Source organism: Gigantopelta aegis, chromosome 6, assembly GCF_016097555.1.
Source record: "Gigantopelta aegis isolate Gae_Host chromosome 6, Gae_host_genome, whole genome shotgun sequence".
Lineage (NCBI taxonomy): Eukaryota > Metazoa > Mollusca > Gastropoda > Neomphalida > Peltospiridae > Gigantopelta > Gigantopelta aegis.
In genome coordinates this window covers 88,075,844-88,101,473 of record NC_054704.1, presented here as the reverse complement: position 1 = coordinate 88,101,473, position 25,630 = coordinate 88,075,844, and the positions used below count along the sequence as shown (strand labels likewise).

General features: G+C 38.1%; 1 protein-coding gene across 2 annotated transcripts in view; it reads left to right on the top strand.

Moving 5' to 3' along the window:
* Positions 1-25,630, top strand: part of LOC121375556 (regulating synaptic membrane exocytosis protein 1-like) — a 111,724-nt gene that overhangs the window by 36,843 nt on the left and 49,251 nt on the right. For both annotated transcript variants that reach the window (XM_041503060.1, XM_041503059.1), the window contains exon 2: positions 24,725-24,826. In XM_041503060.1, coding sequence (XP_041358994.1) covers positions 24,806-24,826 — 21 coding nt within the window. In that variant the 5' untranslated portion in view covers positions 24,725-24,805. The remainder of the gene's footprint in view (positions 1-24,724; positions 24,827-25,630) is intronic.

Sequence of the window (25,630 nt, the reverse complement as noted above, 5' to 3'; positions counted from 1 at the left end):
GGAGACGATAGCATTAAGAATTAAACCGAAATCACATAGCTTTGCTTTTTCTAGTATGTTATATTATGTTCACGTATCCTTTTAGAACGTCTGGGTGGATTCAAATAACACTAAGATCAAAATTGTAACAGAATAGGAAACAAATTACCCAAAGAAATATACACCACCAACGATTACCAGCCGATCGATCAAGCCACCGTACAATGCTACCTTTGTTCGCAATTCCAATATGGCAGATAAACTCACGTAGCCAAAGTATAGAATGTCATCGGTGTCTCTGTGTTGTTTACTGAACAAATAAAACTGTTTGTTTTATAATGTCTCCTGCGCGATCATAAACCTGACATCATTCAAACCGGAGTTTTATTATTCCCCTTACATGTGTTAAAGAATTGTAAAAAATAAAAGTAAATTGGAATTAAATCACAACTATAACATATGTATCAGGTCTGTTATTGGTGATTAATAATTGAAGGGTTTGTCTCAGAGACGGATCACAAAAAATGCTTCCAGTAATAAGACCCTATTATTATACTGAACTGTGTGTATGTATTACTGTAAACTACTGCACTGAAGAAGAAAAAGGGCTTTGGGGTGTATTATCAATAATTGCTGCCATGTTAATGTTAAAGTTTTACATGCTATTTACAGTAAAATAAAATATAAAAATATCGTCGTAGGAGCATATCTTGTCTCGAAGGCCATACCATATCGGCTGCTGGGTCTTACTTTGTTTTCATCATACCACGTTGGTGTTTAGCTCAATGGAGGATGAGTTGGTAAATTATATATTGTTCTTGAGTGTCACGATACTTCAGAATAAATAGAAACCTTAGCCATTCCTGTGTGACAAAACCGTATTCTGTGATCAAAATCATATCTCTGCACTAGGCGAAAGTCGAAAAAACTTTTTAGGCAAAGTCGTGATTGCTTCCATGTTCCACTATCAGGTGGTCGTCCCAAGGAGGACCGCCATTCTCCTAGGAAATCCGTAAGACGGTTCTAGCTGTACCCTATTAGGATGTCTCTTCTTTATGATATTCATCACCCATAGAATGAAATTAAACAATTTGCAACTACGAACAAAACATAATTGAACGAGTACCCACCAGGAATGGAAAATGTCAATGTTTGATAGGGTGCGCACTATACATAGGTAAGACTATTCGGCAGAACATAAAATTTATAATTTTCCAGTGCATGTCATCACGACTGCAAAAAAGATTTTTTGAACTCTGTCTTGGCAAGAGATACGGCTTTTTCATTTAGATTTATCAATCCAGTTGTGGGGTGGCAGTCCTCCGGACGAAGTAGCTACGAAAGAAAGAAAGAAACAAAGAAAGAAAGAAAGAAAGAAAGAAAGAAGAAAGAAATGTTTTATTTAACGACGTACTCAACATTTTATTAACGGTTATATGGCGTCAAACATATGGTTAATGACCACACAGATATTGAGAGAGGGAACCCGCTGTCGCCACTTCGTGGGCTACTCTTTTCGATTAGCAGCTAGAGATATTTTTTATGCTCCATCCCACAGACAGGGTAGTACATATCACGGCTTTTGATACACCAGTCGTGATGCACTGGCTGGAACGAGAAATAGCCCAATGGGCCCACAGCGACCGCGCATCGAGCGAACGCTTTACCACTGGGCTACGTCCTGCCCCTCCCTCAAGTAGCATGGGGGAGGGTCGTGTCATGGGGGAGGGTGACTTTCCTGTAAACAAAACACCAGCGCTGTAAATGCACCAGAAGTGCAGTTTGGAATACAAAGGGTTAAGAATTCCGAGAATTATTGAGCTAATTCTTTGCGTTTGTCGATCAATATCTGTTTTAATTTTTTCATGTCTTTTGAAGGACCCTTCTGCTAATTTTGTTTATTGCCATAAACATGACTTTAATTTAGTTTTTTTATTGCCATTTACAAGCTGATTTCATCCAAGAAAGACCAGCGTAAACTAATCTAACCTAGGAGTTTTTTGTAAGCATTTTTAAAATGTTTAGTTTGACGCGAAGTAAATGTCAGTTAACTTTGCCATGGTTTACGTGTCGTCATTATGGGTTTTTTAATTTAAAACAATACTTTAGTTTCCTTCATTTTTTAGGGGGGATGGGTGGGGGGATTTTCTTTTTCGTCTTCTGTTTTCTCTGTTTTTATGTTCATCCTTTTAATCTTTCTGTTTCTCTTTGTCTTCTTTACCTTCGAAGGGGCGAGACGTAGCCCAGTGGTAAAGCGTTCGCTTGATGCGCGGTCGGTCTAGGATCGATCCCCGTCAGTGGGCCTATTGGGCTATTTCTCGTTCCAGCCAGTACATCACGAGTGGTACATCAAAGGCCGTGGCATGTGCTATCCTGTCTACCCTTGCTGCTAATCGAAAAGAGTAGCCCATGAAGTGGCGACAGCGGGTTTCCTCCCTCAATATCTGTGTGGTCCTTAACCATATGTCCGACGCCATGTTTTGTAAATTGGACACAACAATAGTTTGGGTTTGTCTTTTGTTGTTATCTCCAAAACACTTTTACTTTTCTTCTTACGTCAATCAAAACTGAACTAATTTTTTTAAAACGACAAAAAGCATTTGAGTATGGGACCGAATATACGTATATGTAATCCGTACTACATAATCCGTAACAACTATTTTCTATGCAAATTAGTTTAGCAGATTCCATTTATGGAATTAGCGCCTTATATTTGTCGTCTTCTTCTTTGATGTCTTCCTCGGTGTGAGAAACAAATAAACCAGCAGTGGTCGCCCTGGAAAAGCAATACAAACGCAGCACTCTAAGGGACAAGAAGAAAAAGCTTGTTTTGTTTAACGACACAACTAGAGCACATAGATTTGTTAATCATCGACTATTGGATGTCAAACAATTTGTAATTTTGACATATAGTCTTAGAGAGGAAATCCACTACATTCTTCCATTCTTCCATTAGTAGCAAGGGGTGTTTTATATGCACCATCCCACAAGACAGGACAGCACAGACCACAGCCTTTGATATATCAGTCGTGTGCACTGGCCCGACGGAGATCAATCCTAGACCGACCGCGCATCAAGCGAGCATTTTACCACTGGGCTACGCCCCACCCCCATCCCAAACCCCCCACCCTCACCCCCATACCCCCCCCCACCCTCACCCCCCTACCCCACCCCCCAAAAACAAATTAAATTTGTTCGTAATTCGTACGTGTATACGTATTCGCAATCAGCAATGCGTATTCTGTAGCAATGACTTTTTATACAAATAGACTGACTAGATTTTACTATTAAGCACGTACACATATACACATATTACGGACAAATGAGTGAATGTATATTTGTCAAAACAACCACACTTCATTTTCAACTCCCTCAGTTGCCCCATTGTCAGCAACTAAAGTCATACCGCGTGCTTGTGTAGAATCGACGTCGCTTGAAAACGGTGTTGATGGCGAGATAGATCTATTTGGAGAGTGCTAGCATTAGGGAAGTGGTATTCCTCGGAGCACTAATTTAGTAATGAAATCTACTGGAGATTGGCTCTCTTGTGTAGATATCAAGGGCGGATTAAGAGGATTTTGTGCTCGGAGTTGCGTGACATTTACAGATTGGAATATTCGTACTAAAACGAGCGATGGACAGGTGTTGTTAAGGTGAAGTTCGCCGCTGGTGGTGGTGGTGTGTTAGGGGAGGGGGGGTGGGGGTGCTGGTTGCCGCTATTCAGTGTGCCCCTGTATATATAGTTGTCTCGAACACCATCTGAATGTTCAACTGCAAATATTAAAATCATGGGGTGAATGGTAGAAGATTTGTGTTTACGTTGTTGAACGAGTTTCCTTATGACAAATAAAAAGTACAACTATACATTTCAATATATGGGTATCTGGTTTCTTTGTAACTGTACAACACTACATTCCAATACATTGGTATCTAGTTTCTTTGTAACAGTACAACACTACATTCCAATACATGGGTATCTGGTTTCTTTGTAACAGTACAACACTGCATGCCAATACATGAGTATCTGGTTTCTTTGTAACAGTACAACACTACATTTCAATACATGGATATCTGGTTTCTTTGTAACAGTACAACACTACATTTCAATACATGGGTATCTGGTTTCTTTGTAACAGTACAACACTACATTTCAATACATGGGTATCTGGGTTTTTTTGTAGAAGTGCAGCACATTTTAATTTGTGGGTACCTGTATACATGTATATGGTTCCTATATAACAGATAAAAGGCACCACGTTAACTTCAGTATATGGGTATCTGGTTTTAGAGGATGGTATTTGGTTTGGTAGTAAAGCATCTGCCTGGGCTGAAAGAGGACTAAGGATCGACTCTTCTTTATAGATCCCGTTGCTAACCAAATTGATAGCAACTGTCTTCTAGTATAGTCGTGTTACATTTACTGCACATTTCAACAGGACTCGGTGGTCTAGAGGTTCAGCCATCGGCCTTATGGGTGGTACGTACTGGGTTCGCATCCCAAACCCGGCTCCCACCAAGAGCGACATAAGGCCACCACGTCCACTTCTTTTTCATAACCCATCAGCAATAAACCATTAACCCCTGTCCTGCACAGACAGCCTAGATAGATAAGGTGTCCATTCAAACTAGTGTTCTTCAACCTTAAAGGGACAGATCCTAGTTTTTAAACACTAATGCATAGTTTTCACTATTAGACCCGTTTATGATCACTGAAATCAAACATTACTTATATTTTATTGTTTAGATAATCCATTTCCGTACAACCGTTTAGCAAGGGATATTTTATATGCACCATCCCAAATACGGAATAGGACATACCACGGTCAGTCGTGGTGTACTGGTTGGAACGAGAAATAGCCCAATGGGGCCACCGACGGGGATCAATCCTAAACCAACCGCGAATCATGCGAGCTTTTTTCCACTGGGCTACACCCTACCCCCTGTTTGAACAAAGCCAAAACGGCATAAACTGACAATAAAACTAAATAAATAAATAAATAACACCAAACGAAACGACATTTTGTATGTCTCCATGAGATTATATTTAGAAAACTCTGATCATATCACAATATTATTACCTAATGCAAAATACAAACCACTATTTTAATAAACTCGTGGCTAATATATCACAATATCGTTAATAAAATACAAATACAAGTCACTACCTTTTTAATAAACCCGTGTGTTATCGCTACCATCAGATATAGTCAACTGCCTTCATAAAACATGCAAGTTAGTCGCCATGTTTTGATGCTGTCTATAATAGTCTCGGTATTATATTGGGGGAACGGCGGTACGTAGCCCAGTGGTAAAGCGTTCGCTTGATGCGCGGTCGGTCTGGGATCGATCCCCGTCGGTGGGCCCATTGGGCTATTTCTCGCTCCAGCCAGTGCACCACGACTGGTATGTCAAAGGCCGTGGTATGTGCTATCCTGTCTGTGGGAAGGTGCATATAAAAGATCCCTTGCTGCTAATCGAAAGAGAGTAGCCCATGAAGTGGCGACAGCGGGTTTCCTCTCTCAATATCTGTGTGGTCCTTGACCATGTGTCCGACACTATATAATCGGAAATAAAATGTGTTGAGTGCGTCGTTAAATAATAATAATAATAAAATAAATAATAATAATAATAATAATAATAATAATAATAATAAAAGTATTATATTGTGTCTATATCCTCATGGTATATGTTTTGAAGTGGACATGTAGCGATCTCGAATGGTGCAGAAATAGCCATGTTTTTCTTGTTATTATTGTCACAGACATTCTAACCTTTTTGATGTGGTATGGGTTTGAAGCGAAGCATCCAGATAACTTCTGAATGACCAATATTCAAGAAAAATAACTCCAAACAACTGGAATGATTTGTGGTGATCAATAAAATCCATATTAATAATACCCGCCGAAAATAACACCATTAAAAGACATTTTATCCCCATTGCTACATCTAAACTATATAGCTAAGTAGCAACTGTCAGTTTGTCACCATTTGTGCACTGATAGGGTGGGATAAAGTTGACAGCTTTCGATTTTTTTGGTTTGCTAAATATTATTACTATTATCTTTTTGAAATGTCCACTTAACATTTCATGCTGAATAGATGTATTAATATGTAATATGCGCTTGAACGTCGATTATATATAATTTTATACAGTGCATGTAAATTAAGGAGTGGTGACTCAATTGGACGTCTAGAAATAGACTGACGTAAAGGTGGTCTAATTGTCTTGTATGTATTTAACTATTTGCAGATGACGATGTCTTATGCAGCAAGTGAGTAAAATTAATTGTGAAAATTTGGAGATACAGGAGTGTTTATGTATGGTAAAAAAAAAAAAAAGTGCCTTACGGAAAATAATACTTTTAGTTGCATGATATTGTTAATTGTTTATACTTACGCAACTTGGCAAACTGTAACCACTGCTTCATTTTTATCAATTAAAAACATTCTTCCGTCAATAAAATCTTCCACACAATCGTTATTTAAATATAGCGCTTCAAACCCTATACCGCGCCATAACACATTGCTAGACGATATAGGAGAGGGCCTAGTAAGTTGGCAAACTTGTGATCAATTCTTTTATTGTTTATGCAATAAAATATGTTTTCAATGAGTTCTCTGTAGGACAAAAAGTGGAATACCTCCCCGCTTCTGAATATCGAAATGGAGAATAAAGCATTATTACGTCAACCAGATTGGCGGTTCGAGGGGATCAGAGAATCCGTCCTCGCTAAATATATTTAAAAAAAAAAAAAAAAAAAAAAAAAAAAAAAAAAAAACACTTCATTGGGTTGCTTATTTCACAAGTTCATCCATGTACCCGTTTTTCTTTAGTTCCCCCACACCACCACCAAAAACGTCCTGGATCCGCTCCAGATATGGCCAATGGATATCGAAGAATTGCTCGCGATAGTAAGAAAATTAATGCTGAAGGTGTAGTCCAAAGGGTTAAATAATAGCAGTATTATACACTACCTGAAACTCATTCAAACACTGGATGGTTTTGTGAGTGTTTGTCTACTTTCAGCATATTTCGGTTAATTCCACTTGTTCGTTACCAATTTAGCTCACGATTGGCAATAATTAAATGCTTCTGTTTTAAAATATCGACGATTCACAAGATGGCATAAATATTGCTGACCTTGCATTGAAGCTATACACTGTAATTATGTTATTTGCAGATCAATAACGCGCATTTGGGGTCATAAGACGTGGTAGTTATCGCGGCAGAGGAGCCAATTATTTTGTAATTGCTACCCATCGTCGTGTTGATATAATACTGCTTATCCCTGACAATCCGTCTTGGACATGGAGTAGTTAACTCAGCATATCAACTCGCTCCTGCTGCGTCTACTTGATGGCGGCCTTTACTTCGTAATGGCTTCTCTTCGGAGTAGCTCTTCAGATCTTGCTGGACTATTGTGTGGAAATTAGGGTGATCGCATCCAATTACGGCATAAATACGCTCTCTTTGGCATGCGAACCTAAGAAACCGATGTAGAGAACTAGAAGGAAAAAGTGAAAGTGAAAAAAAAATATGAGAGCGAGAACAGAAGGTAAATTAAAAGCTTGTGGGAGTTCCTGTCTTTCGCGTTTCCGTTAGTATCTTTATTTCGTGCAATGTCATCTTGTTTCCTGCCTATTAAATACATTCATGTCAGAATCAGGGCCGGATCTAGCTAAAATAACTTAGGGGTGCAGTAGAAAGAAAACGGAACCAGAATCAGGACACAATAATAGAGGAAAACAAGATTAAAAAAATAATAATAAGCAAAGCAAAACCATACACTTCAAAATTGGAAGAGCACCTTTTCTCGTATTTTGACACACGCACACGCACACGCACGCACGCACACACCGTCTAGCTTTGTTTCTCGCTGGATACGGTCCTAAATACGAAACGTCCACCTGTACAGCAATTCCGACAGACTGGATATAATATGAATAATAAACTCTTGATTGATAAATACATTCTCTACAGAAACTGTTATTTCAAAGATTAAGATGAATATGGTTCATTTTGGTCGATATTCCTAGGCCACGTGTGTACCAACATCATATATTTTTAATACAAATATTATTGCTATAATCCACTTGCTATTAACATATTATTTATAGTTCCGTATCGTCATCAATCTAATTAAAATTAACCCCACTGGTTAATTACTATTACCTGTGGATTTAACACACCCCGTTGGAGCTCATGTCCAGTTGACCTTTCATTCGACCAATCAAAACCTTACTTGCAAAATCATGCCAGTGATCTGAAAAGAATTTGAAAACATTCGGGATTATACTGAGAGTATACGAAATGATTCGGGTGAATTACGAAGTATGCCGGAAACTAATTTCAATATAAATTTTTATATAAAATTTGTTTCAAGACAAAAAAACCACAACCGTGATGGTATAGCCATAAAATCTGTTTAAACTAGTATACAATCCAGAGTTTATTACTGCACCTTTCCCGCTGTTTTTCTAATGTTGAAATAGACCAACAAGTTCGCATAAATAGTCCCGCCCGATATTTTTAGAATTTGTATGCTCCCGAATAACGCTATAAAAGGCGAAGTGTAATTGGTCGATACTTAAATTGTTATTCTCCATTCGATTCTTGCTTTTTTTCGATTCTTGCCTTCAGACAATGAAGTTGTCTAGCGAGAACGTGGTGATTTCTCTACCCCCCACCCTGGGGGCTGTGTTGCGTGTACTTGGCCCACTAGTCAAGTACCGCATTGAACACAATGGAGACAGTGCTGTTGTAACCTTGAGTTACGGAGCTACCAACTCATCAGGATCGAAGAGGAGGAACCGGAGGCGGCGACCTAAGACTTCGCAGGGGGGACCAAACCTAGCGGCTCAACCGCCAGGAGCGGTCCCACCTGCCCCGAAGAGGAAGATCAGACCAACGGGAGCGAGACAGGGTGATCCAAACCCGGTGGCTAAACCACCGGGGGCGGTTCACTCTGCGCAGCCGCTCCCAGTTTCTGACCGGAAGCACTCGCCAGGAGCGGAACAGGGGGGACCAAAGCTGTCAGCTCCACTGACAGTGGCGATCCCTCCTGACGACCCACCTGCTGAGATGGAAACTGGACACGTCATCGTGACGGACCCCCCAGCGAGCCCACAAGCGCCTTCTATTGATGTTGTTGCCGACCCTGCAGCCGGAGGGGAGTCCAAGAGGAGGAAGATGTCAACGGTGTCCGAACCGGGGACACTCGACCAATCCGAATGGACTATCGTCTGTGAAAACATCCCATCCAAATGGCAGGGTTGTATCCACGGCGACTTCACTGACACCAACCAACTGAAGGGACTCTGGAATGAAAACAACTGGCGAAATCTACCCAACGGAATTGGAAAATACCAACTTCACTCAACAGGAACTGGCAACCAGATCCACGTGACTGCAAAACAGGACGGACTGTACAGGCAAGGACTCTTGATACCGGATATGACCAATACTACGATCCATCGTATCCTCAAGATAGTGCTGAGAGATATATATCCGGCAGCCATCTATAGGAATATCAAGGTCTTGATTGAAGGACTCCCCAACTTCAGGCCTGGGCAGTCCATCACCTCGCCATGAGTCCTGTTATACCAACCTCCTACCAACCTCCTTTGCCTCCGTGAGTAACCTTTTTTATTGGGCTAGTTAGAATTTAAACGTTTTGGAAGCAGTTCTAAATTCTTATGTTTATTTTTTTATAAGTAGTCTAACGCATTTTATTTTGGCGCCCGTTCAATTGCTCAAAATCACCTTAAAACTTTTCGGCCGAGCAGTCTTAACCATTTTTGGCTAAAATTTTAGAGTCCAGACATGTATCGGTATGCAGTACTCTTTGTAGACTTAGGTAAAAAACAGGCTTCACCGAGGAATCGAAATTCAGCCAATCAGAACACGGCTCCCACTCGGTGTTACTTCTTGTCTATGAAGTGTCTGCTAGTCGGTCCGCGCTAACTAAATGGCTTTTTTCCAAATTCCGCCCACTTCAAACTTACCCCCCCCCCCCCCCCCCCCCCTGCTCCGGAGTCAGTCACTGGCGAAGTCAGAGGCTAATTCCGCAGTGGGCGTGCCTGAACCTTCGTGGATAGGGGCACGTAAATATAGTTACCCATACCATACCATAAATTGTTATTTATAGATGAAATGTCACCTGAACATGGAAGTCCACGCAATGCTGTTAGATCTACTGGTAGACCAGTAGAGCTAATTTTAATCAGATTGGTATCGTCATCTGTTGATATTGTACGATGTGGATACCAGGCTCCCCAATCTTAACATTATCCCAGTTATGTTATTTGGTTATTGTAGAGAAATCATGTATAACACAACTAATAGTCCAGGAACATTAGTGTTTAACCCGGAAATAAATAATACAGAGCAAATGTTTAAAATGTGCGTGCAGTAGGGGCCGATAGTATATTAACGGCTCCGAAAGGTTAAACACGAAAATAGGTTACTAACGTCATCGGGTTAGGGGGCAATAAGTATAGTTACGTATGTTGTAAAGTTATCACACCTGGGAAATTTGTAGACTTTTTGTATGTTATTACTAACTATATTCTGCAACAACAGGCGAGGATTCAGGCGGAGGCCCAAGCCCCCACCCCCATTTTTGGTCAAACAATATATATTACAGAATACACCAAAAATACAAACTTATCCCGACCATCTGTCCAGGACCTTTACATTCTATTTTCAAAAACAAGAACGGTTTTTGGGCCCCCTCTATTAAAAAATCCTGGATCCGCGCCCGAATAATCCTGAAAAATTCAGCTTTGTGTCATTTATTTCTAGTTTAAACACTAATTTTGACCTAATGTTCCTGGACTATAATGCTTTTTCTTGATTTGCTTAGATATTTCATTTAAGTCGGATGTTTATAAGCACGTAAGGACGACAGGACACGGCCAATCTAGACAGCTGATGCAAGAAGGCTACCACATATGTATTATACTGTTGTTGACAAGCAAAAGACAGCTCGACAGAGCGTTTTTAAACGATATAACATCTCTTTGAAGATGACGCCAATCGCAGTCTATTGCCACGGGCAAACTACGTGCCATTGAGATACCAGACCATGTAATAAAAGAAACATCTCAATTTCCGCTCTTCTCGATGCAGGCGACAGACGGGGACAAATTTTGTCCAGCACTAATTTACTTATATCAACACCTGGTCGGCATATACCGAATATAAACAACAAGTGTTATATTGCCACGCTTTATGAAGCGCGTGCCAAAATTACATCTCGCTAATTAAGTCCATTCAGTGGACGTTTAATAAAGCAAGATCTCTTTGCATCTCACGAAACACCTTGGCAGCAGTGTGGAGGAGAACAATGGCGGCTGCCCACGCGTCAATCTCCGGTAGTGCTCGAGAGAATCCGTTGTTCTCCGCTTGACACTTTCCAGATTTACTTGTCGCGCGTTATAAACACGTCACGTGGAGCCCTCAAATTTCACAGCTATTACAATACGGAACGATTTCGATAGAAACCTGACACTAGCCCAATATCTCATTAATATTAATTTCTTTTTTTCGTGAGATAGTGTAATAATAACAACTTTACCTTACACTTGGCTTTACGCACTTCTTAGTATCTGGTCTGCTCTGTGAAGAGCGCTTACGAGTATTTATCATCAATAATACATGGTGTTTTGTGAAATACGATCAACGTTAAGATGAAGCACTGTACAATAATTGGATAGTAATATCTCTGACCAGAACACCTTGTTACTCGCCGTGTGTGTTCTGACTGTCGCGTGTTGAAGGGAAATTAGTTTATACTGCGCCTCGTGTTGGTCTTGAAGATCTCAGAACTATGCGAATACCGAGTAAACAGAGGACTGCTTGTTGGTCACATGTATGGTAAGTATTGCTTTGTCGAGTCTTCACCACTGGTTCGGGTGTTGTTTGTAAATTATGCTTTAAAATGCAGATGTTTGTGTAATTTCGTGTGAATATTTCGTGTGAAAAAACAAATTTCCTCTTGTTTCTGTATGAATGGATGGATGGATGGATGGATGGATGGGTGCATGGATGGATGGATGGGTGGGTGAATGAATAAATGAATGAATGAATGAATGAACGGACGGAGGGAAGGAAGGAAGGAAGGATGGCTGGATGGCTGGATGTTTAACGACACATTAGCACAAAACATACATCGACTATTGGTGTTAAACTAAGGTAATGTGTAAATGAAATGAGATCATTAACGTCAATATAAACACGGTGTAAAGAGCTGTACACAAATATATATATATATATATATATATATATATATATATATATATATATATATATATATATATATATATATATATATATATATATATATATATATATATATATATATATATATATATCACAGATAGGCACAATTAAAAGTTCAAAATGGAATCAAAATTTCTCCTACCAAATATATTTCATCTCATTTGCTTAAGATGACTGAACACATCAAAATGTGATGTACAGTCAAAGCGCACTGTCCTTCGTGTCATAAGGGCGGGATTTAGCTCAGTTGGTTGAGTGCTCGCTGGAGGTGCTAGCGTCGCAGGATCGAAACACCCAGGTGGATCTATTCAACTGATTAGGTTTTTCTCGTTGCAACTAATCCACCACAACTGGACATAGGCCGTGGCATGTGCTTTCTTGTCTGTTGGAAAGTGCATATAAAAGATCCCATGCCGCATTAGGAAAAATGTAGCGACTTTCCTGTGATGACTATGTGCCAGAATTACCCAATGTTTGACATCCAATAGCCGATGATTAATTAATCAACGTGCTCCAGTGGTGTCGTTAAACAAAACATACTTTAACTTTTTCGTGTCATAGAGGTGCACCAAATCCACGAAGGCCGCCATCGTACATAAATAGCTTGATGTTAACTTATTTTCAGTCATTAAATTATTTTTACGGATTTAATATGGCGTCAGTGGCGTGTCACTGATATTATCTTCGTCTTGTTTTAAATGAAAAGATGTAAGAAAGGTGTTGTAATAGGCTGCCATCAGCGCTGTTTCCTGTTCGTGTAGGTGTACGCCACTACTTTATACAGCACGACAATTACATCTGTATGAATTATTAACCTATTTTTAAAACGGTAATTAGTAATCTGCACAGAGGTCATCATCCAGCGAGAACATGAAAAAGTCGATACTGCTCGTTTAATTAAACATTTTGTAAGATAATATTAAACATATACTAGTAACAACTGTGCTGTACTTGATACTGAAGCCCGATTAAGCCGGTCGATATAATGGGCTGGTGATTTGGTAGGATTACAGCTGTATGGATTAGACATATTAGACGCATGTGTACTTATATATTCGAGATACATGGACAGAATTATGCCACAAATATGCTGCACTGTTTTACTTGTGTTTCAGTATACGAAACGAGATTATTAAAACAGGAATGCTATATATTGCAATACTTAAGATACATTAAAACATTTATAATAATATTCTACATATTGCATAAACTTGGATATATTGCATTAAAAATAGAATAGTAAACATGAGATTCTGTCTGTCCGTCTGTCTACTAGTACTAGTATCTATCTATCTATTTATCTATCTATATGTTTATCTATCTATCTATCTATCTATCTATCTATCTATCTATCTATCTATATATATATATATATATATATATATATATATATATATATATATATATATATATACATGTTTATCTATCTATCTATCTATATATATATATATATATATATATATATATATATATATATATATATATATATATATATATATATTATATAGCTATATATATCTATCTATCTATCTAATATATATCTATCTATCTATCTGTCTATATATATATATATATATATATATATATATATATATATATATATATATAGCTATCTATCCATCTATCTATCCGTCTATCTATCTGGCTATTTGTGGGTATAGTGAGACATGCTACAAGATGTTGTGTTCGGGTTACAAGCCACACTATTCATGACAAGCGATGTCGGACAAAAGCGATCTGTGCATGTTCTTGCCGTTGATGGTTTGATGTTTGACTAATGGCGGAATGGCGTGACGTTGGGTGCATGGTGCAAGGACTTGTCTGCTTTTGTCGTCCCTGGTTATTAGAGCGCCTCATCAGGATACCTAGATGTCCTTCACCAACGTAGCCATCAGGAGGCTGAGCTAATTGAATGGTTGTTTGCAAGTATAGATACAAGCAAGCAAAGAAAAGGAAGGACATTTATTGATTGAAAGATCTTTTATTGCCCTTTAAAACAAATGTATTATGCATGTTTTCCTGCTTTCTTGCTCCACTTCATAATACATATATAATGACAATGATACATTTATATATTCGAAATCTGATACATGAAAAGAATATAGTACTAGTATTCGAGAAAATAAAAAAGAAATAATAAATTATACGAAAAGTAAGATTTAAAAAAATAGTGCGAAAATACGCACAAAAATCAATCTAATAGCATTCGTCTAAAACATAACGTGTTTTACATGGTTATAAAAATAGTTACATAGTTACATGTCTGTTAATTAAAGAAGACATTTTATTTTTATTAATATGTTTGTGTGCATGCAAACATATTTGTTATCTTCATCACTGAGCACGTCTTCGCCAAATAGAATCAACTCTAAACTAATATTAGTACTAGGCTGAAACGTCTGTGGTGGATTTAAGACATTGCGTTTAAATAATATCCGTAACTATGTATATTATGACTCTCGAGTATGTCCTACCCGACGTAAGTGAGTTTATAAATTGATAGAACAATTGTAGATACCAAAACGCAGGGTGCCACAAAAACCTAACTTCACCGAAGATCAAGTATAGCCTCTGTTAGAAATTAACGAGAAAAATTAGGCAGAGTTACGTCCCCTAACCATTATCCATTTCCGGCGCGTTTCGGTAACAGCAACAATGGCCAATGACCACAGTTGTTTATGAATCTTCAGCTGAGATTTATGCATACCAGCTCCTGGCATCATGAATGTCCCTACCTATGCTTTAGGATCCAAGCCGATGTATTGAACTGGGTACTAAGAGAAAGTCATTAAAATAGTATAAACTATATTACAATTGTCTGTAAATGCTTAATTAAAAATTTAAATCGCAACGTTTTGTTAAAAAAAATTGGATTTTATGATAGCTTTTAAAACAATTGTAATATATTTTATACATCAATTTTAGTTTTGTATAGGCTTTAGGGGGTTCGGGGTATGCTCCCTCGTAAAAGTTTGACAACTGAAATGCAATTTCCTACATTCTACAAGTATAATTCATCTCTGCGTTAAGATTTACTCCCAATAATATTTTTAATTCAGAATTATAGTGAGTTAGAGCGCCCCCCACCACCCCCCAACCCCATCCCCTTGCTCCGCCATTACTGATGAGTCCACCAAGGAAGATCGATTTTATTTTTTTATAAAGAAGTAGTTTTAAGTCGTATATCGCTGACAAATTATGACTCGAGTCCTTCCCACAGGGAACGCCGTTTTCTTACTGTAGTATTTACTACAACATATTTATTTCATAACCGATTGTTTTCTAAATTGCACACAATAAGAGTGTTTTTTGTTATTTCCAAAACTCTTTTACTTTTCTTCTTACGTCAAATCAAACTGAAATTATTTACGAAGAAAACAAAGAAAAAAAACATTATGGAGGATGGGAAGGACTATAGCATTTTAAACTATTTTAACGTTATTGGCGCTTTAATCTATTTTTTGTTTTATTAGTAAAACTTCACATCATAATAAACATATATATTTATATTCCTTTTACAGTTTGTTTTTTGTTTTCCCACCACATTCCGTTAAATCACAGGAAACATTAAGGAAACGGCAATGGCAGAAACCATTTCTCTGAATGCGAGCGTTAACTGCGTTTAGACTGCGTCACCGCGTCACCTGCACGCGTATCAAGGAGAGTTGGAAATGACTCTCGGAGAAGCCTGCCAGGTGTCAGTTCGATGTAATTTAGTTGTTTAGTACACGCTGCAGAACTTGGGCAAGTCGGAAGTAGCTAACTAGTTATGTAGTGCAGAAGACTTCCAACAGCTGCATGAAGTGCCAGCAGTGTCTTTGGATTAAATAGGGGGCCTTTGGTACAGTGAACTTATATTCTGACGTTCAATAGCCGATGATAAGATAAAAAACCAACGTGCTCTAGTGGCGTCGTTAAATAAAACAAACTTTACTTTCATTTTGAACTGTTTTTACTTGATTTTATTGGTAATGTTAATCATAAGCGTACGAGGCATGGGGCACTACCCCCTAGTGCTGGAGCAAATCTTCTAATTCGAGCAAAAATGATAGAGTTATTCGGTAAAAATGGGCTAGTACGAGACCTTTTTACCATGCATTTCCATCATTTTATCCGCAAAATTAGTTGTAATCCGTGTAAAAATCCGTAATGATTCTTTTGCAACCCTATATAGTTGTTTGACTGTAATACTAATTTAAATAAATGTTGTTTTCCAGATTCGGGCAAAAAAAAACGTCTTGCCGCTTGTTTTTTTTTTTTTTTTTTTTGGGGGGGGGGGTTCTTCTTGTATTTTTCTTGTGTTTTTTGTTGATTGGATGGTTTTTAGGGGGTTCGAGAGGGGTTTTATTTATTTTTATTGTTGTTTCTTTAATTTAATAACCTCATAGCATACCCTTTAGGTAGATCTAATCAGTTGTAAATGTCTGAACATTCCAGCGAATCCTTGTATAAAGAATAATGTCCACCTCCTGGAAGATGTAAATGCTTGTTTTTATGTTATATATATATCCTTTCTTACTATCCCTCTACCTCTCTCTGTATCTCTCTGTATCTCTCTCTCTCTCTCTCTCTCTCTCTCTCTCTCTCTCTCTCTCTCTCTCTCTCTCTCTCTCTCTCTCTCTCTCTCTCTCTCTCTCTCTCTGACTTCGACAGTGAAATAGTTGTTTAAAATAATAATATATTATTATACACCCACACCCACACTCACATCCACAACCACACCCACAACCACACCCACAACCACACCCACACACACACATACACACACACACACACACACACACACACACACCAAGTATCTACTAGAGTAGGCTTTGTAATATATCGTATCTTTCTAAGTCCGTTAAATATTTAATTTCAGGTAGACCTGAAATCAAAGTATTCTTTGATCGGGTTTTGAGAAGCATTAAATATTCGGGGTATGTTTTATTTATGGTTATATGGCGTCAGGACCACACAGATTTTGAGAGGAAATCCGCTGTCGCCACTACATAGGCTACTCTTTCCGATTGGCAGCAAGGGATATTTTATTTGCGCTTCCCACAGGCAGGATAGCACAAACCATGGCCTTTCTTGAACCAGTTATGGATCACTGGTCGGTGCAAGTGGTTTACACCTACCCACTGAGCCTTGTGGAGCACTCACTCAGGGTTTGGAGTCGGTATCTGGAAAAAAATCCCATGCCTCGACTGGGATCCGAACCCAGTACCTACCAGCCTGTAGACCGATGGCCTAACCACGACGCCACCGAGGCCGGTCTTGTATGTAAAATGTCAAACGTATGAACAGTCAGAGGAACGTGTCCGTAATCTACAAAAACAAACAAAGAACGTGACGTGGCTAAATGCCACTGGTGAAATATTTGAATAATTCAACAATTCGAAGTATTTTTTTAGTCAGAACTCGCACGCCATTTAAATAAACATATTCACAAAATAAGCTAATGGAGAACAGAGGTACTCAATATGAAAGGAAAAGATTGTGATAGTGTTCGTTACGTAAACTGATCAGTTATATTGTTTGTTTGTGTGGGTTTTAGTTGGTTGTTTTTGTTGTTGTTTTTTAACGTATCATCCTTGGTTTTTTTTTTAAATGCAGAAATAGAGAGAGAGAGAGAGAGAGAGAGAGAGAGAGAGAGAGAGAGAGAGAGAGAGAGAGAGAGAGAGAGAGAGAGAGAGAGAGTGAGAGAGAGAGAGAGAGAGAGAGAGAGAGAGAGAGAGTGAGAGAAACAGACACAGACGAAGGAAGGAAGGAAATGTTTTATTTAAGGACGCACTCGACACATTTTATTTACGGTTATATGGCGTCAGACCACACAGATATTGATAGAGGAAACCCGCTGTCGCCACTTCATGGGCTACTCTTTTCGATTAGCAGCAAGAGATCTTTTATATACACCACCCCGCAGACAGGATAGTACATACCACGGCCTTTGTTATACCAGTTGTGGAGCATTGGCAGGAACGAGAAATAGCGCACCGACGGGAATCGATCCTAGGTCGATCGCGCATCAGACGAATGCTGTACCACTGAGCTACGTCCCGCCCCATATGCTAAGAGAAAGACAGTAAGACTGACAGATTCTATAGAGAGGGAGGAAGACAAATATAAAAAACAAAGAAATGTTTTATTTAACGACGCACTCAACGCATTTTATTTACGGTTATATGGCGTCGGACATATGGTTAAAGATCACACACAGATATTGATAGAGGAAACCAGCTGTCGCCACTTCATGGGCTACTCCTTTCGATTAGCAGCAAGGGATCTTTTATATGCACCATCCCACAGACAGAGTAGTACATACCACGGCCTTTGATATACCAGTCGTGGTGCACTGGCTGGAACGAGAAATAGCCCTATGGGCCCACCGACGGGAATCGATCCCAGACCGACCGCGCATCGAGCGAAGCGCTTTACCACTGGGCTACGTCCCGCCCCTGGAAGGGAAACAAGACACAGACAGACAGACACAAAAGAGAAACAGACAGAGAAAGAGGTGGATAGTCAGACCGACAGACAGAGAGACAGAAAGACTAAGAGATAGTCATAGAGATATCTGAAGATAGGACAAGGCAATTAACATTTTAAATAAATGTGATTTGCCAAGTAGAAAATTGCCGTAAATCGCCGGAAATCAGCAGAAGTCGTCCAGGCCAGGCTGTGTGTTGGCAAACAAAGGACCACGTAGACAGCTGGTAGGCAGACTTTGTCACGTTCCACATGGTAATGTGTTATTAAGGTGTCTGGCGCAAATGACTGCATTCATATTACCCGTGGTGTCACCACTGACTGACTTTCACGACTACTGGTACATATACGTGCCAATGTACGATTATTACGAATATCCATATAATTTATACATGTATTGTCCATACCAGGTGGCATGGAACATAATACAATATATAGATTATTCAGGACCGTACCTAGGATTTACTTTTTTTTACTTTTTTTGAGGGGGGAGTGGGGAGCAACTGAGTAGTTAATAGTCTTAACTCCTTAAACGGTTAAGAAGAGAATTTTCTTTAAATTTCGATAAAAAAAATTCCGGATTTATTTGGGGGGGGGGGGGGGGGGGGGGGGTCTACCCGCTAGCTACGGCCCTGTTATTTGTATGGTCGATCGCGTATTCATTTAGAAAACATTCAGAAAAAAATCATTTAGCTTTCACATCGAGATGTTTTCAGTGAAAAGAGACCTAACTGAGAAAGCTACTGGTCATGTCAGCCAGCCGACATCATAAAACGTCATATGTTATATTAAACTGTGTTATAAAACCGTATGTAATGCTATAACTGATTTATAAAACGTATGTAATGGCATAACAGATTGTTCTTACACACCCGTTGGTGATAACATCATTCGTTATGTTTATAACACTTACTTGTTAACATGTATACGTGCGTTAACATTTTAAAGACATACGACTGGCTGCTCCTAGGTGATGACCAGGTCACCAATGCCGTACAATCCAATGGAAAAAAAATCCGGTCGAATCGATCATACCGTGACGTACAAGAAAACCTGGAATTCACTTGTCTGTCACGCACAAGTTAACTATAAGCGCAAGGGCCGTAAATAGGTTTTCGTTGGAAAAAGGCATTTAAATTTATTTTAAAAAAATTTCAGGCTATGTAAGAAATAGAATACAACATTCGTGCCCGTTAGATACCATTTATCTTAAAACTCGTTGTTTAAAAACGTATCCAACTCGCTTTCGCTTGTTAGATACATTTTAAAACAACTCGTTGTGAGATAAATGGTATCTAACGAACACTTATGTAGTATTCTCTATATAAAACCAAATATAATGTTATAACTAATTTATAAAATCGTCTGTTATGTCTTTTGCCTTTGATCATTATAATAATATCAAAATAATTTGACATGCTTTTTACCATTAGTATTTTATTTTACTCTGATAATGTTTTAATACATGGTGTGCAGTTAAAATATGATATTTTTGTTCATATTTTGTGTTAAAGGTTTAAAACAAAATTATAGATGCTAAAATAAAGACATCATTTTGCATCAGTACAGGACTACATTGCTTCATATTCATACAGAAAAGGACGGCAATACTATTTTAACGACACCTAAGATCCTATAAAATCATTCATTTAAAACCTAGATAATTTAAATGATGACATTTGTATAGCATTGCAAAATCCTGTTCTTCCATATAACTTAAAGGTTTTGTTCAAAGATCAGAAAGGTTGCAAACATATATATGATTTACTGAACGCTCAAACCACCATTCTAAAATCACAAATAAAATATTCTAAAGAAGGATATATCTATGATATATATGGTTGGGGAAAATATTACATTCTACCCTTTAGATCTGTCAAAAACACAACATTATCTTGGTTTCAGTATAAAATCATACACAGAACTAACAAATTTCTAAATATGATTAATTATATTGATTCCAGTGCCTGTAGTTTTTGCAACAAATCACCTGAAACCATGCAACACCTTCTATTTGAATGTAGTTTAGTACATTCTCTGTGGGAAGCATTGAGACATAGTTATGTTAGGCATGATCAACAACGAAAAAGGTGATTTTGTAAATTGGCTGACTATCAAGATAAAATATTATATTTACAGTATGAAAATACAAAAAAGAAATTTACATGTCAATGCCGCGAAAAATATTCTACAAAATAATTTTGAAATAGAAAAATATATTTATTACAAAAATTGCAACTATGAAGCATTTCACAAGCAATGGACACCCTATAAAACACTCTTTGAAAGAATGTTTTAATTAAAAATAATGCTTTTAAAGTTCACTTGGAAATAGAGTACTAATTAAAATGTCACTCTCTAATACTCTCTCAATATCCCCACAACTTCTTTATACTTATCTACTGCTGTTGCACCCCCTCTCTCTCTCTCTCTCTCTCTCTCTCTCTCTCTCTCTCTCTCTCTCTCTCTCTCTCTCTCTCTCTCTCTCTCTCTCTCTCTCTCTCTCTCTCTCTCTCTCTCTCTCTCTCTCTCTCTCTCTCTCTCTCTCCTCCCTCCCTCCCTCTCTCTCTCTCTCTCTCTCTCTCTCTCTCTCTCTCTCTCTCTCTCTCTCTCTCTCTCTCTCTCTCTCTCTCCTCTCTCTCTCCTCTCTCTCTCTCTCTCTCTCTCTCTCTCCCTTTCCGTCAGCATATTTTGTTTAGATACTATTGTTTAAATATGTACTTTGTAAGGTAGTGACCACGGCTCCCCAACCTGTTCACTGCCTATGTTCTGGGGGCAATAAATCTTCTTTTTTTTAAAAGACAAAGCAAAAAAAAAAAAGAAAAAAAAAATCCTTTTTAAAAAATAGTTTTATGATTCTCAAATATTAGCGTTATTGCAACGCTTGGTAGAAATACTGAGATAAGAATCTACCACAGCCAAATTGGTTACTTTTTTCATATAAATTTTCTCACATGCAAGGCAGCACCTACCATGTTGTTTGATTTTACCAGTCATGGGGCACTGGTTGGACACAGGAATAAGTTAATGAGTCCACTGTGCATCTCTAACGGACGTTGCGCTAGACCCAGCCACATTTTATGCAAAACGCCAACGCGTGGTTTGGCTCAAATACAGGAAGTAGCCGTCGATTTGTCTCATAGAGATTATCGTATTTCATGCCTAGATCCATTCCATTTGACGGTCACGTTTCTCTAAAAGATGAAAACGGGATGTTGCTCAATGGTGGAGCTTTCATGTCATTAGAGTTGATGGTCATGTTTCCCTATAAGATTAAAACGGGTTGTAGCCCAATGGTAGCTCTCCCGTCTATGGTTCGAAGGGTGGAATGAATGAATGAATGAATGAATGAATGGATGGATGTTTTAACAACACCCCAGCACAGAAATACACATCGGCTATTAGGTGGAATGATCGATCGATCCATGACGGATATATACCATGGGGTATGAAAGACCTACTTTCCCTAATCGAAAAGAGGTTTTTGATTTTATTCAATAAAAAGAAAGCGAGCCAAATACGACATGTTTAACAGTTATAAACTGCAGGTTAAATAGTCAACTGAAGATAGATAGTCGACGGCTTCAAACGTTGAGTGTCTTAATGTGCTTTTTCTGATTTTCAAGAACTTGGGGCGAGGAAATATAGCTCCGTGGTAGAGTGTTCGCTTAGTGTGTGATGGAGATTTTGAGTTACGTCAGAACTTTTTAAAATGTCCACCTAGACACTCTATTATAATGTATCAGGAAGACTATCAATATTTGTAAACAGACAGTTGTTATCCAAATAGTTACCTTTTTATTAGTATTTCTATGCTTCAAAGAGCACTAAACTGGATGCTGTGTGGCCACGTTTCCCGCACGTACGTCAAAAACTGTAGCATGCATCAGTCGAAAATATTGTTAAACTACTTACTTGTTTCGGTGGTATGTTGTTCAGCAAAACATGTACTTATAATTTATAAATACTGTACCACGCTTTGGTGTCGGTCCCTTTGATTTTGCCCGTGGTGTATCTCATAGTTCGACCACGGGCGTGTTTAACCTAAATTTTAGCGATTGCTGAATGGTAAGAAGTAAATTAGAACATTGTTTTAACCAACAAATGCAATGTATTCACCTACTAAACATTTTTTTTTTTCGTGGCATTTCAAATTTCGAGGAGGGGTTGCGCAGCACTTTCCGCGTCTGTAATGTCATCTAAGTCGTCATCTTAATGAATTAGTATTCCCGACATGTTTCCCCATATAGGCTAATCGAAGCAAGTAGTCCAAGGCGGACCCAATAAATTGCAAAAACCCACACATTTGCTATGTCCGATTCGGACTACGAAGCAAGGTGAAATGTTTTTGCTAAAATTAAATTATAAAACTTCTTCACGACCATTGTGACGTCATGTGGGCGTGGTACGCCCTCGATCATTACACCCGTCACTCAACGACCGCAATAGCCGAGGTCTAACTAGCTGAATCTCTCGTAAACGGATGATATAACTATAACTTATTTTTAATATGCTAAAGAAAATTACAAAATGGAGTCCTCCAAAACCAAACTTAACAGACATTTTTGGAAAACGAATATATCAATTCTGATGTCTTGCAATTGTGTTATTAGTTGAACAAATGAAATGAATGGTTATAATGGTAAAATTGTTTTGCTGAAAAATATAAGATGGATTCTGAGTTTTAATAAATATATAAACAAATAAGTATCTGTGAAAGAGTTTTGTCAGCAGACGAAGTGACAGTAATGTGACTTTAAAGGAACAGAGCCTAGTTTCAACCCGTGAAAATTAACACTAAGTTTAGTTATCTACAAACCTGTAACACATTTGGATTAAGTTACAATTGAGTGAAACATGAGTCTGTGATTTTGAAATGGTGAAATACCCTCTAAAAATAGACTAAAACTCTACTCCATAACTGTTACTTCTCAGACGCGCGTGCGGTTTTAAAAATATGACAAATGCATTTTGTGATATTAAAAACACCAGGATGACCAAAAACACTTCGAATGTACGGAAACTGATAATTTAAATCATAAAATCTAAGTAAAGCTACAATAGTCAAAAATATGCCTTAGTGTTTAAAAACTAGGGTATGTCCCTTTAATAACTAGATTAATCGGAAAGAATAGTCAATGAAGTGGTGACAGCGGGTTTCCTCTGTGTGGTCCTTAACCATATTTCCGACGCCATATAATCATAAATAAAATGTGTTGAGTGCGTCGTTAAATAAAACATTTCCTTCCTTCCTTTCTTCCTTCAATAACTAGATAGCAGTACAGCTGAGGACAGACAAAATAGTTTTTTTTAAATTAAGTTTTCTTTCAAATTACAGTCTTTGAAAATCATAGGAAAAAAGGTATTAAGAAATGTGCTGTGTTTTATGAGTGGGTTAACATCAATCTTGCTTTCTTTGTTCATTTTTACGAGCATTTCTATTAATGAAAAAAAGTTTGTTTTGTTTAACGACACCACTAGAGCACATTGATTTATTAATCATCGGCTATTGGATGTCAAAATTTTGTAATTTTTACATATAGTGTTAGAGAGGAAACCCGCTACTTTTTTGTTTTAGTAGTAATGGATCCCACAGACAGGATATCACATACCACGCCCTTTGATATACCAGTCGTGGAGTACTGGCTGGAACGAGAAATAGCCAAATGGGCCTTTCGACGGGGATCGATCCTAAACCGACAGCGCATCAAGCGAACGCTGTACCACTGGACTACGTCCCGCCCCTTCTATGAATGTGACAGACATGTATTTACTTTCCCTATACAAATACAAATCTGAACGATATCAGAAATCTTCAAATGTGCGTACTGCTATGCGCAATTGATGCAAACCATCAGAAAACAGAGCAACGGAGATATATATAGATATGATTTTTTAATGCGATTATAATTTTAAAAGTTGGGCATCTTCAGAGAGAAACTCTGTTGTTTAAGAATGTGATAATCACGTTATCGCCTTTGTGTTTTTCAGATCTCCAGGAATCGACCACACACATGAGAGTTTAAGCGACCGATACGTGTGAAACATGACATCAGTGGCAGGGTCAAGACCATGGCATTTCTTATGAAGAAAGTGAGTCTTTAACTCGTCCTATTTTGATGGCAATTAATGATGTAATCTCGAGTATTATTTAACCACTCACAATAGATTAAAGCCACATTATTTTCTTCCTGTGGCACGCCGTTCATCGATATCTTTTAGATGCAGTCACTAATCTACGTCACGTATAAACATGTCATAAAATATATTAACTGTCAGAACTGTCAAAACACCATTTGTCGTGTCGTTACTAGATGTAGCAGCTTAATATAGTCATGTTTAGGAAATAGTTTTTCATTAAATAAAAAATACGACAAAATTCTGACATGCTTTGTGAAATCTTTCTTTGATTATTACACGTTGGTTCACCTCTGTAGTATTTAAATGACCCATTGGTTTACTTGTTATATGTAGTACTACCTTACAGCAACACGAGGTGATACCCAGGCATGAGGGCTGCTAACTTAAACATGTTTGTGGTCTACCTATGTTGATTTTGTACACGGTACTTGTCAGTTGAGAGCACTCCCTAAAATTGGTAATCACATGACCCTCTCGATAGTATTGTATTTTCACAGAATATATTCTGATATAGAAATTGTATTGAACTGCATGGAGTAATTAATGGTGTAACCTGCAGTCACTATTTACGGTACAATTGTTTTACTAAACATAGTGATTTTCGTTTGTCGCATGATGTTACAGTAAACACACGAGTCTGTTACAATTGTAGTTGTGTTTGTATTTAACATTAAAACACTATATTAAATGTTTTCAATGTCAAGTATTGTTGAACATTATAAAAACATAAGTGGCGTTTGTAATGCCATCTGTTTT